This window comes from Clarias gariepinus, chromosome 16 (assembly GCF_024256425.1).
Source record: "Clarias gariepinus isolate MV-2021 ecotype Netherlands chromosome 16, CGAR_prim_01v2, whole genome shotgun sequence".
NCBI classification, from domain to species: Eukaryota; Metazoa; Chordata; class Actinopteri; order Siluriformes; family Clariidae; genus Clarias; species Clarias gariepinus.
In genome coordinates this window covers 2,077,902-2,091,609 of record NC_071115.1, presented here as the reverse complement: position 1 = coordinate 2,091,609, position 13,708 = coordinate 2,077,902, and the positions used below count along the sequence as shown (strand labels likewise).

Genomic DNA, 13,708 nt, shown 5'->3' with positions numbered 1-13,708 from the left:
AAATTGCCCATAGTGTGTGAATGAGCGTGTGTGTGTGCCCTGCGATGGATTGGCACCCTGTCCAGGGTGTACCCTGCCTCGTGCCCTAAGTCTCCTGGGATAGGCTCCAGGTCCCTGAATACAGGATTAAGCGGTAATGGCGATGAGTGAGTGAGTGAGTGAGGTTGGCTTATCCAGTCACAAACATGAATACAGGCACGGTAAAAGTTGTACTGCAGCCAAACACTAGAGGGCCTCAGTGACATTTAGGCACTTTGGATCCTCTTACAACATCAACTCATATAGTGGGATCGAGTAAATCTAAAGGTTGTAAATGGATACTTTAAATAAAACAGTCATTATTTATAAATTACTGTGGAATTTAGACTTGGTACTTAAGCCTTAATACATCACAATGAATTTCAGAGTCACAGACTGAAAAATTAATGAAACAATAAAAGAGATGTTACTGGTGATCTATGACTTCACGTCAAAGTCTATTGAGGGCCGCAACCTTTTGGAACTCACAGTACACCCAACAAGCTTATGGAGAAGATGCAACATACCCAATCATACCCAAACATGGACTGTAAGTGAGATCTGAACCCCAACCCTGGAGGTGCAAAGTGACAGTGCTAACTACCATGCCACCTTCCCACCACATCATATCGTGTAAATAATTTACTCATCATCTTATATCGACTTTAACCTGTATTCAGGGTCACGGGGGGGCTCGAGCCTATCCCAGGAGACTTGGGGCACGAGGCGGGGTACACCCTGGATGAAATGCCAATCCATCACGGTGCCAATCCACACGCATACATTTACATTTAGGCATTTGGCTGATGCTTTTATCTAGAGTAACTTACAAAACACTCACTCAAAGTGACTCACACACACTCACACACTAGGGGCAATTTGGGAACGCCAATTAACCTAATCTGCATGTCTTTGGACTGTGAGAGGAAACCGAAATACCCGGAGGAAACCCACCAAGCACGGGGAGAACACACACAGACCCCAAGGCAGGAATCGAACCAGGACCCTGGAGGTGCAAGGCGACAGTGCTAATGACTAAACCAAAGTTAAAAAAAACAACAACAAATGTTAGCTAACACTAGGCTAACTATTATATTAGGCTAGTCCGTTGAGAGCAAATTTTTTTTACTCATGTTGAAAGTACCATCTATACCAATTTCTAAGTAGAAAAATACAACAAATAACAAGTGTAAAAGTCATCTGTGCTTCAAATCACACTTGTGTTGGTAACAAATAAGTTGACTTTCTCCAAATAAATACAGTGCCTTGCAAAAGTATTCATACCCCTTGACCTTTTCTACATTTGTCACTTTAAATCTAACTGGTTCCACTGGATTTTAGTTAGGTGTATCAGAGTAAAGGGGGAGGAATACAAATGCACGAAAAACTTTTCAGATATTTATTTATAAAAGAAAACCTGGATACCGTTTATTATTTTCCTTCCACTTCACAAATATGTGCCACTTTGTGTAGGTCCATCTCATAAAATCCCAATAAAATACATTTACATTGGTGGTTGTAACATGACAAAATGTGGGAAAGTTTAAGGGGTATGAATACTTTTGCAAGGCACTGTACGAACAGGAACTACAGCTAATTCTGACAGCTAGCGTAATGACAACTGACGATATAGCTTAGCTCGATTGATAAATACAGAACGTAACTAATGACTGATATCTGAAGTAATAACTTCTTAGCAATGAAAATAAAAGTATCATATAATATTTATAATTATAGTAAAATTAATAATTAGAATTAAAGTAATATCCTGCCATAAGTCTTCCAGGTTCTGGCTCTGGATACACCGCGTCTCTGAGTTGTATAAAGTGGTTCCTGAAGGTATATTAGCGAATGTATCTCTTTAATTGACATCTTATACAATTCAGTGTCAATGTTGTGCGATATTACTCAAATGTTGTGGTCGTCACAGGATCGCACAGGGTTTGGATGCAAATGTAGGGACAAGCCAAAAGGACACGGCAAGTTCAGAGTCAGACGATCGTCAAACAGTCAAGGATTAAACTTGTGAAATAAAAATATCAATCGGATCTAATGACTCGGGCTAAAGGAATCAGCACTGGAAGACGCATGAGACAAGATGAGGCAAGACCTCGCAGTGTACCGAGGTTTGTCCTGGAGGTTTGAAGTTTTAACAGATGAACAGGTAAGTTATGGGGAGGGGCTAAGAAAGAAAGGGGCACATTGGATCCCGTGACAAGTCTGTCAGGTGACTGGCTGTGTAGGTTGTCTGCATTGAGGGTCTTGGGGAATGGAGTTGTTGATCTTTTAAGTCCAACATGATGGATAGCATGTCTCACACATTTCCGTCTAATTGGTCTAATTTAAAATAAGTGGCATGGTGATGTAGCGGTTAACATTGTGACCTCGCATCTCCAGGGTCAGGGGTCGATTCTCATCTCGGGTCTGTGTGCGTGAAGTTTGCATGTCCTCCTTGTTTTTGTTGGGTTTCCTCCAGGTACTCTGGTTTCCTCCCACGTAAGCTAATTGAAGTACAAACGTTCACGTCAAACTTCAAGTTACCTACAACGAGCTCCTTTGAGGTCGCACAGTGTGTCTGCTGTAGGATTGGACAAAGTGAAATATATATCATATACTGATACACCACCTCAACTACCTTATACCACGGGCGCAAGTAATGACTGTTACCATAGCAATGGTGGTTCCTGAGTGGGAGGAGCTTAGACCTGCATTGATTTGTATTGTATTCTATCCTATCTTAAGAGAATCTCGTATTATATGTATTATATGTTGTCATATCATATTGTTTTCTGTTATATTGTATTACATTGTATTGTGTCATACTGCATCATATTGTATTGTATTGTTACTTTATATTATATTGTATTATATATTTTGTCACATCACAACATATCGTATTGTATTTTGTCATTGTATCATACCAAATTCTTTTTTTTAACATGTCATATTATATTATGTCATATTGTATTGTATCGTATCGTATAGAATCGTAATCATATCACATTATATTCTATTTTATCAAATTGTATTATAACATATTGTATAATATCATATTGTATCATATTCTACTATATTACCTTGTATTACCTCATATTGTATTGAATTGTATCGTATCGTATCACCTTGTTTTGTATCATATCAAACAGAACTGAATCAAATAATACACTGAATAACAGTGAATAATAAATACTGGAGATGGCATGATTCTTTCCTGATATCGATACGACAATGACACTGAAATGTACGTAAAAAAAAAAATGTTTCCACATCCAAAAGCACGTTTCTTTTCCAACAACAGTTGCAATCTCATGTTGGTATGTCTATTAAGTTTTCTTAGATATCAGATCCATCATTTGTCCCCGGTTTTGGATCAGTGCAAATAGAATAAGAATCAAGATTATGAAATAGTAACAGCAGAAGGAAGACACAGCAGGAAGAGAAAACTAGTGTGACCTTCTAAATTGGGCCTAGCGTATACGGGGAGCTCGCGGTGATGGAACCTGGATTGAATTTCGACATGACAGCATTCCCGAGTCGTAGGAGCAGCGAGAGACGAGAGACCCGAGAGACATGAGAGGTGGTGTCCACTAAACAGGCTCTGAGTGTGCCACCGGGCTGAGGCAGGGAAACAGGACGCCCTCTGTAGGACGGTGACAGACCGATGGACACGGAGGTGCAGGGACACGCGGCTCGCGCTGTTGTGGACGTAGTCAAGAAAACAGAGCGCGTGATTTAGTCTACATCTAATACAGGCGCTAGACTGGTACAGTGCCGGCACTCGGCCTCTAGACATTGCTTCCTCAAGCTTTTTTTTCTCTTTCACTTTTTTAATCAGCTCATTGTGAGTACAGCTACGAAAACTCATTCTAACCAAACACCTGATCATGGGAAAAGATTTCAACAGCAGTCTCTGTTAAAAAATATATACTTTTAAAACTCCATAAATGGAAACGTGTGTGTGTGTGTGTGTGTAACCTGTGCACTAACATTTAACATTTGACACTGTTCTGTCGACATGCTTCAGAGGATTATAGTGTTTACAGTTCACACAGCTGACAGTGTGTGTGTGTGTGAGTGTGTGTGTGTGAGTTTTTGCAAATGACAAGATATGTTTAAATGTTAACAATTACAGTTGTTTATATTTTTTGTGTAGAGTAATAACGTACAGAGAAGCAGCAATTGGTGCTAAATTGCTACCATGATAAAATATGATTTTATCACGATAGATGATAAAATAACGTATGTCATAACACACTTTATTGAAATATTGTGCATATCCTTAATCATTTTTTTCATTCCTAGGCATTATGTTAGTGAATGTTTAATGGTCCCTTTTTTAATGCATATTTTCATTTTATGCAAATTTAAAACTTTGCCCTTCAAAAGACCTTTTACTTTTACTGCCTTTTACTACTAACTTTTGACCAAAATGTCTTTCAGTGTTATATTTTACATTTATTTTATATTATATTTATTACACATTTTGGGAATAAGTTGCCTATAAGTTTTAAGATTCTTTTTAAATCTAAAGGTCAGACATCTAATTAATATTACAGGCAAAGTGTATAAGTGTTTTTTTTTATTATTGTTTAATTGTTTAAAATTGTTTAATTTAACAATTTAACAATTTTAACTATCAGCAGTTACACAATATCACCGTGTGTTTTCTTGTGCTGCTCAACAACCGTGGCATTAGAGTTGCACTAACTCATAGTAGCTGTGAGTTAATAAAATTATCTTATCTTTATATTTAAAGCATAAAATAAAATGCATGAATTCAAAAAGAAATTTATTTTGACAAAAAGAACTTTTTAAGCCATTTTACTTCTTCTTCTTCTTCGTCTTTCGGCTGTTCCCTTTTAGGGGTCGCCACCGCAAATCATCTGCCTCCATCTAAGCCATTTTACTTAATTAGGAAATTTAGAGACTTTATAGCCATTATAATCAGTTTTCTCATACTGTATATCAGCTGTTAAAAGTAAAGAATAATATTAATTATCTGTTTACACTGTCAACTGTAAAGGGGTGTGATATATTATGCAGCAAATAAAGAGTCAGTTCTCAAAGTTAACGTGGAAATATTAGCAAGCGTAAGGATCTGAGCGACATTAAAAAACGTTAGATTGTGACGTCTAGACGGTTGTGCAGAGTGTCTCCAAAGCAGCAGGGCTTGTGGGAGATTCCTGGTCTGCACTGGTTACTTTCTACCAATAATGCTCCTGGTGAACCCGCGACAGGGTCATGGGTGGCCAATGCTTATTAATGAGCTTGGGGAGTGCAGGCTACTCGTCTCCTGAAAAAGCTACTGAAGAACAAACTACTTTAAAGGCAGTGTGATTCTCTGGACAATGTTCTACAATGTCCTGCCATTCATGTGGGTTTTACTTTGACACGTACCGCCTACCTAAACACGGTTGCAGACCAAGATTCTTGACGACAAAGAGTTCAAGGTGTTGACTTGACCTCCAAATTTCTCAGATCATAGGTATTCTGACTGGGATGTGTTGGACACACAAGGCCTGGTCAGATCCAAAGACTTAAAGTATCTGTTGCTAATGTCTTGGTGCCAGATACCATAGCACAGCTTCTGAGGCTGTGTCATGTAGTGTCCAGGGCTGTCCAAGGGACTCAAGAAAATGTTCACTTCAAATGTAAAGTCAAAGCAAACTCTAATGCAGGCAGGTACATAGGTATGTTCTAGTCAGAAATAGCCAAAGTAAGCACTTAGGAGTAAGAGTAAGTGAAGCTAGATTTAATATCTGCAGTGTGTGTTTGAGTTTGCCGCATGCTCTGATCACACACTCTGGGGTTGTCTTGTTTGGCATGAGGCCTGTGAGTATCATGCTCAAGTGACATGATTACATTTCTGCTCTTGCAGTGAGAAACATCCAGCCTGGACCAACACTGTGAGGCGCTGGTAAAGGAGTTAAGATGGACAGGCGTGGGGGAGGAGATGCCAGCAGGACAGCAGAGAACGAGAGCGACAAGAGGAGCAAAGAACAGCGCAACAAGGCTGAAAAGGATGAAAAGGAAAGTGAAGGAGGAAAGAAGGACAAAGTAAAGAGAGAGAGTCGGAGGTCAGGAGGCTGGGCGCTGAGCGAGCGTCTGGCCATCAATGTCTCAGGGATGAGGTATGAGACGCAACTACGCACATTAGCACAGTTTCCCAACTCACTGCTCGGTGATCCGCAGCGCCGCCTGCGCTATTTTGACCCCCTCCGCAACGAGCTCTTCCTGGACCGCAACCGCTTCTGCTTTGATGCCATCCTGTACTTCTACCAGTCAGGCGGCCGTCTACGCCGGCCTGCCAATGTGCCTCTGGACATCTTCATGGACGAGCTGCGCTTCTACGAGCTCGGTGAAGAGGTCATGATGCGTTTCAGGGAAGATGAGGGTTTCCCTAAAGAGGAGCCAAGGCCGCTGCCACAGAATGAGGTCCAGAGAAAGCTGTGGATGCTCTTCGAGCACCCCGAGTCATCAGGTGGTGCCCGCATCATCGCCATCATTAGCGTCATGGTCATTGTGGTGTCCATCGTCATCTTCTGTCTCGAGACACTGCCCGACTTCAGGCTGGAGAAAGAATTGAGAGAGGTGAGGAGAGAGAAGTGTATGTGATGAACTGTATTTCCTGAACCAGTCAGATCCCATCATGTACCATGAAAAGGGAGGAGCTTGTAAACAAGACATTAATTGATGTAGCCATAAATAAGGCTCAAAAGACTTACTGCAGAACTCTGCAGTTTCGCAACACTGCTATTGGTTTTTCCAAACATAAAGGCTAATGGGCTGTTTCTTAAAATTAAATTATACAACAGTTAGTTCTGATCGAGTAATCTAAATAGACGAGAGGCTGATAACAGACAGTAACAGCACTGTGATGTGTAACTCTATGTATGAGTGGGCGTGTCCCAGGTGTTGTCCAGTGGTTAATGACACTAACTGTGTGTCTCAGCGTGGGTGAGAGTAGGTCTGTACGGTCCGCAGTACTGAGGAGAGAGCAGCTGTCTGACTAAACCCACATTCACACCCAGTCACAGAAGCACTTTCAGTAAGAACACACATCTGATAACGTTATGGCGTCTTAAACAACACGCCGTCTCTGCACTAATCACTTCTAAGTCCCTCTGAATCGCCTCTAAACCGTCCGCGACGTTCTATTCACGGTTAACACTTAGCTACAAAGCTAACTCGCGTCTAACACAAGGCTAAATAACTAATTTCTCTCTAACCCCTGATCAAAGGCACTACTTGGTGTGTGGAACAAGTGATTGTACACCCTACATAGCAGAATAGCTTTCTATTTAACACTATTTGGGATTCGACCCCAGAACCTGAAAGTTACCTGACCTGATATTCTACAGTAAAATAAGTAGAAATATAAAGTAAATCTCGTACGTTTTTCAGTGTCCACCACCTCATTGGTTTATCTCCCTCACCTTTTGGCTACATGATTACACTGTTGATCATGCTAACTTCCGATAACTATCGGTCGTCAGCCTACACCAGTTGGTAAGTTAGTCCTGCCAGGCACAGAAGAAGATGTCTGGGTGGAGCAAAATAACTGGTTAAAATAAAGAAACAAATCATAATTTGTTGACAATAAATGGTGTTTGTGGGACTGTTGTATAAAAGCGATATCACACTCGAGGTTGTGCTGTTGTACTGAATATTAGCACGGCTGTTACATGTTCTGTACTAGGACTGTACCCCCGTGCCATGCTAATATTCACTACGATAATTTGTGCTACTTTCAGAAAAAAAATAAAACTGAAACTAAAAAATTATATACAGTATACATGCAAAAAAGTTTAATTCTTCTAGAAATAAGCTTAACTATCTTATATTTGGTATGTTGAAATCATATATCAAGAAATTTCAGATAAATTCAACACAAGAAATTTTTTTTAGCCGGGTGCCGGGTAAACATTTCACCATAAACATAACACCAGTGTAATCATAAACGTTTGCTAATGTTACATAAATAAGTACAGAATGCCTCTTTCATAAATTCCTCTAAGAAACATTAATGATTCTTAAACTCTGCATTTCTACTTATGCAGTGTAAGTCTAGTCTGTACAGGTCCCTCATTAATTCCTTGTGAGAAAGATGTGAGGAATTTCTTTTCACTTGGTTCCAGTTAGTTTTAAGTTTTTCCCATTGCATTCGTGTCATAAAAACCGCTATCACATTTACTTATCCCTTTTTGTTTAGAAGTTGGAACGTTTAATTTAAAGCTTATGCTAATGAATATTTCTGACTTAGGCTGATGTTGGGTAAATGATGCCCCTTTGCAGTCCTCCCACATTTTGTCAAAGTAATATTGGCAGTTATTATAATTAATTATTGTTATTTATTGGGTTAGATTTTTTTTTATTAAGTTTTAATTTTAGTGACTTCAGCTCTCATTATAAGTTCACAGATGTAATCTTAGCACTAATTTTAAAGAATAAGACTTAATATAGTTTTTATATAGAATAAAAGTCCTCATGTTTCTCTGCTGTAGTAAATGAATTAACAACACGGGAATTTAATGAATCGGAGAGACTGTCACCTCCCTAAAAAGAATTCCTTACCTAAAACAGCACGGTCTACATCTACTACTCCTCTTATATCACAAGACTGATTATTGAAATGATTTCATTCATTAAACACAGATACACTAACCTGTTTATCCCTTTATAGGCACACTACCAAGTGTATTAGTTCTCGTATAGCAGCTGTAAACACTCATTCCCTCATCAGCCTCATCATTCCCTCTTTTAAATCACTTTTCACTTTGTGAAGCTGCTTTGAGACAATGGTCATCGTTATCTATAATTCGCTATATAAATAAATAAAATTGAATTGAATTAGACTTTATCTAGAAGTTAATAAGACAAAAACAGCTCATGTTATGAGAAACAAAGAAGCTCGAAGAACTCATCTGGAAAATGATATTAAAGCTCCAGCTGACACTGGAGACTCCTTCCATGCATGTTACAGAAACATCTCTTCTAATGTTAATTAGAATTAATCAACACCTTCCGACCAATCAGATACCTGCATATCAATGTGTGAAAGTTTAGAACACGCCACCTGGAGGATTACAGAGAAACTGCAACGTTCTATCCCCTCAAATGCCAAAATACTGTATATAAATTTAAAATGAATAATGATTTAAAAAAATGGTTTTGAAAGTGCAGCGATACTTCACCTGCTGCACAAAAAACATAACTGGATCATTTTTCTTCTCCATCTCTAGTGTATAAAGTTTACATGTCTAACTGTACGTGTCAACGTATATTCCATACACAGACGTTAGTACTTAGTTTAGTATGAAGTTTGTGTGTGTGTGTGTGTGTGTTCACATTCTGTACATCTCACATCACTGCTTTCTCATATCTCAAACAGTTTGGCGGCTCACATGATACCCTGTTTTCAGGCTAGGAGTGTGTGTGTGTGTGTGTGTGTGTGTGTGCATGCATGTGTTGGCATCCATGCTGTATGTTTTGTGGAGAGAAAACCCCATTTGCACCCGAAAATTAATTAGTTCATGGACGTAATCTTCACACTAATCTTGCATCTAAAAGTGTGTATAAAGCTCACACACAGAGAGAAAGAGAGAGAGAGAGAGAGAGAGAGAGAGAGAGAGAGAGAGAGAGTTCTCATTTCTATGTTGATGTGCTTTGAGGGTTTTCCTTGCTCTATATTTAGCAACCTTAGATCCCTAAGATGTAACCAGAGACTGTGCTCGCTCGGCCATGCTCTCTCTCTCTCTCTCTCTCTCTCTCTCTTTATCGATATTTGGCAGAGCAGTTCGGAAACTAAACTGATACAGTACACTACTCTGCTCTCTCTCTCTCGCTCCCTCTATCTCTCACACTCAGTCTGTTTTCCCGCCCTGTTCCCATCTCTTCCCTCTTCCAGTTTATCACAATTCCATGGATCGAGTTTAACGGCAAGTCCAAAATAATCTCAGACGTTACTGGCTTCTGTGTCCTGCCCCTTTTCCTAAGGAACTCACTCGTCTCACAGACGTTCCATGATGCTAAATGTAAATATAAATGCATAAACAGTAACGTGGGAGATTCGTTAAGATATAAATTTTTTGGGAGAAGGGCGTTGATAAGAACGATACACCATGTCAGGACGTGTAATTAGAGGAAAATAATTAACTCACTGTGAAATTTTTTTCTTCTTCATTTGCTTTTTTGTTGTTTCCCATCGTTTCTTCTTACTTTCTTCGTTACTAACTTCTACAATTTCCCTTTTTTCTTTTCCTTTTCTTCTCCTTTTCTTACCACTATACCACCCATCCTTTCTTCTTTTGTTCCGTTCTTCTGCTCTCTGGCATTTCCTTCCTTTCTTCCTTCTTCATGTCTTTCTTTATTCGTTCCTTACTTGATCTGTACTCACCACCATCCGTAATACCTTTCCTTTCCTCCTTCATTCCTTCCTCTTACAGTTCTTCTAGGGTCCTGATTTTCTGCTACGCCTCCTTTTCTGTTTGCCTTCACATGACCCTGCCCTTTATAAACACTTTACTAAACCTAATATTTTTCCCCCTCTTTTTTCCATTTTAGCAAGCGTCGTTCCACTCGCACCACTCCTCTGCGAACAGCACGGCCCCGGTGCCCCACTTCTCTCCGTTCCAGGATCCCTTCTTCATCGTGGAAACCATGTGCATCTGCTGGTTCTCCTTCGAGCTGCTGATGCGCTTCGCCTCCTCGCCGAGCAAAATGTCCTTTTTCAAGGAATTGATGAACGTCATTGACTTCTTCGCCATCATCCCGTATTTCGTCACACTGGGCACGGAGCTAGCTCGGTCCAAAGGTGGCACGCCCGCCATGTCCTTGGCCATCATCCGTGTCATCCGTCTGGTGCGTGTCTTCCGGATCTTCAAGCTGTCACGCCACTCTAAAGGCCTGCAGATCCTGGGCCAGACGCTGAAGGCCAGCCTGAGGGAACTGGCGCTGCTGATCTTCTTCCTCTTCATCGGTGTGGTGATCTTCTCCAGCGCCGTCTACTTTGCCGAGGTCGACAGCCCCGACACTTCCTTCACCAGCATCCCCGAGGCCTTCTGGTGGGCCGTCGTGTCCATGACAACGGTCGGCTACGGCGACATGTACCCGGTGACAGTGGGGGGCAAGTTAGTGGGCTCCATGTGTGCCATCGCTGGTGTCCTGACCATCTCACTTCCTGTCCCTGTCATTGTGTCCAACTTCAGCTACTTCTACCATCGTGAGATGGAGTGTGAGGACAGCCAGGAGTACACACATGTCAACACGTTGCTGTGGGAGAAAGAGAAAGGGGACAGCGAGGATGAGGACGGGGATGGGGATGAAGAGCCCGACTATGCACCCTTGGAAGGAGGCGTGGACTGTAGAGGGATCTGTGCGCCACTCAATGGGACTCTACTCGCCGGATTGTGTGCTGGGGAACAGAGAACGGGCAATGTGTACCGAGGAGAACCGCTCGTCACGCAAGTGTGAGAGAGAGAGAGAGAGAGAGAGAGACCAGGGTTTCCATCCACTCGTTCAAATTCTAATCCTACATTTTCATTAGCATGATTGTTTTGAGATTTTCTCAGTTTTGTAGTCATTATTAAATCTAGTCCTGATGCATTAAGTATCCAATCCAAACAAACTCGTCTTCTGTTCCTCACTAACAGCTTTAATTCCTACCTGTAATCAGTCCTGACTTACTGTTTGATGCACAACTTAAACTTGTAAAAGCAACTTCAAGTTGTCAAGCAGGACCGAATTAAAATCCAACTTCAGTACATTAAATTTATTCCTTAGGTAATATATTTTGACAAAATGCCAAACAGGCCACGTCCACGAGCAACGAAATACCAGTGATAAATTCGGACTGGTTTGAAATAAGTTCCCCTAAGCAACATCTCGCTCAGGTGCCTCCATGTGCACCAATCATACTATTTCTAGTAGTGTCTATATATATGTAACATTTATAGTGGTACCTCGGCATACAAACGCCCCATTTTGTTGCAGCAAACAAAGCATTTTCAGCACACGAGTGAACAAACCAAGCCGAACCGAATGCCAGCTAATTTGCACAAATGTTCGAGAGCTGTTCAAAACTTGTTAGCGCCAGTGGAAAGCCAAGCAAAGCGAGTTTATGTTTGTTTTTTTGCATTTTGAGCAAGATAGTGAAGCACCATGGGTCCCAAGAATATTATCAAGTCCGCAAGCAAGAAGAAAAGGGAGCCGCTTTCAGTTTGGATTTTAACGCAGCCGGTGCCGAGAGGAATCATAAATTAAAGTTAAGTGAGGTTTACTTAATTTACATGTTTTTATAAAATGTTTTGATTGTTTTCAAATGCGAAAAATATAATTATAGTGTTGGAAATTGGTAATGTTAGTAATATTTTCGAGTGGCTGGAACGGATTATCTGCATTCACATTGTTTCCTATGGGACAATGTGTTTCACAATATGAAATTTAACTTCAAGAACTCGCCTCCAGAACAGGTTAAATTTGTACGCTGAGGTACCGCTGTATTTGCCAAAAGAGAGAAGGTATGCTTTAGTATTAATCTATTAAATAACTTATGGCACCCCCTGGTGGTTTAACGGCCCAAAGAGACCAATTTTTTTATTTGGAGCAGTAACAGTATTTACTGTATGAGTGGCTGAAATCTACATGGTTTATACAAGATGATGTGGAGGGGAATGTCTCAAAAGGAAGCATTTTGCTGTTTAATTTTGCTGCTGTATCTTTGCAAAAGAAAATCGAAATGATGATGAGGCAACGTAATAAATAAAAAACAATCCTTGTCCGAAACATAATATAAACTATTTATAAATATAAACATTTTATAAAAAAATATATATAATTCATCCCTAAACTAAATATTTAAACGCTTTGGATAACTTGAGCATAGGTTACCTCTGTGTAGGTACAGTCCCAAGTCCTAAGTAGTTTTTGTCGCTAAATACATTATTTGGATGGAAACAGACCTGGTGTAGAAGAGAGAGAGAGAGAAAGAGGGAGGGGGGGGTGTAAAGTGAAGAGAAACTCCTTCGTCCAGCTGTATGTGAGGAACCTGGATGGAGTTATAAGAGATAAACTAAAAAAATGACAAGAAACAACCTGAACTGAAACAGGAACCAGACGACGTTACAGGACTCACACCATCATCACAAAGCCACGTTAAAGGAACAGTGTGGGGAAAAGTCAAAAAAAGATGTACTGTTTTATTTTTAATAAAGTTAATCAGCCAGATGGTTTCTTCGTTATTTAATTTCATTTAATTTGATTTCATTTGATTATTTGTACTGTATCTAACATGTGTCTATTTCACCCTGACTATTTCCCATTACATCACAGCACTGTCAAATTCTTCTGAGGAGGAGTTGATTCATTTTCTGTAAAAGCAGCTCCAACGGGTTTGTTAATGTGCTCGTTCTGGTACGTAATCCTATCTACTTCATTTATAAACGCTCATGGAAGGAGTCTCCAGTGTTAGTGCTCAAAAGCTGTAACTTTTCCAACAGATTCCATTTCCATAAATAAGAGTGTGTCATTCTTTAACGAATAAACACACAATGCTGTGGTGTAAGAGGAATAAAACACAGACTTCATTCACAATAAACTAATCGACTATCATTTCTTATACTTATACAAATTTGCTTTTCCCCCTCCAAACATTTCCTTTAAACACCACCATTACACACATACAAAACTATGA

At 40.1% G+C, this 13,708-nt stretch overlaps 1 protein-coding gene across 1 annotated transcript; it reads left to right on the top strand.

The window, feature by feature from the left end:
• Positions 1-3,589: 3,589 nt before the first annotated feature.
• LOC128545111 (potassium voltage-gated channel subfamily A member 7-like) lies at positions 3,590-12,790 on the top strand. Its single transcript, XM_053515480.1, has 3 exons — positions 3,590-3,859; positions 5,897-6,609; positions 10,582-12,790. The coding sequence occupies exons 2-3, from the start codon at positions 5,950-5,952 to the stop codon at positions 11,488-11,490; spliced, it is 1,569 nt and encodes a 522-aa protein (XP_053371455.1). The 5' UTR covers positions 3,590-3,859; positions 5,897-5,949; the 3' UTR covers positions 11,491-12,790.
• The last annotated feature ends 918 nt before the right edge of the window (positions 12,791-13,708 follow it).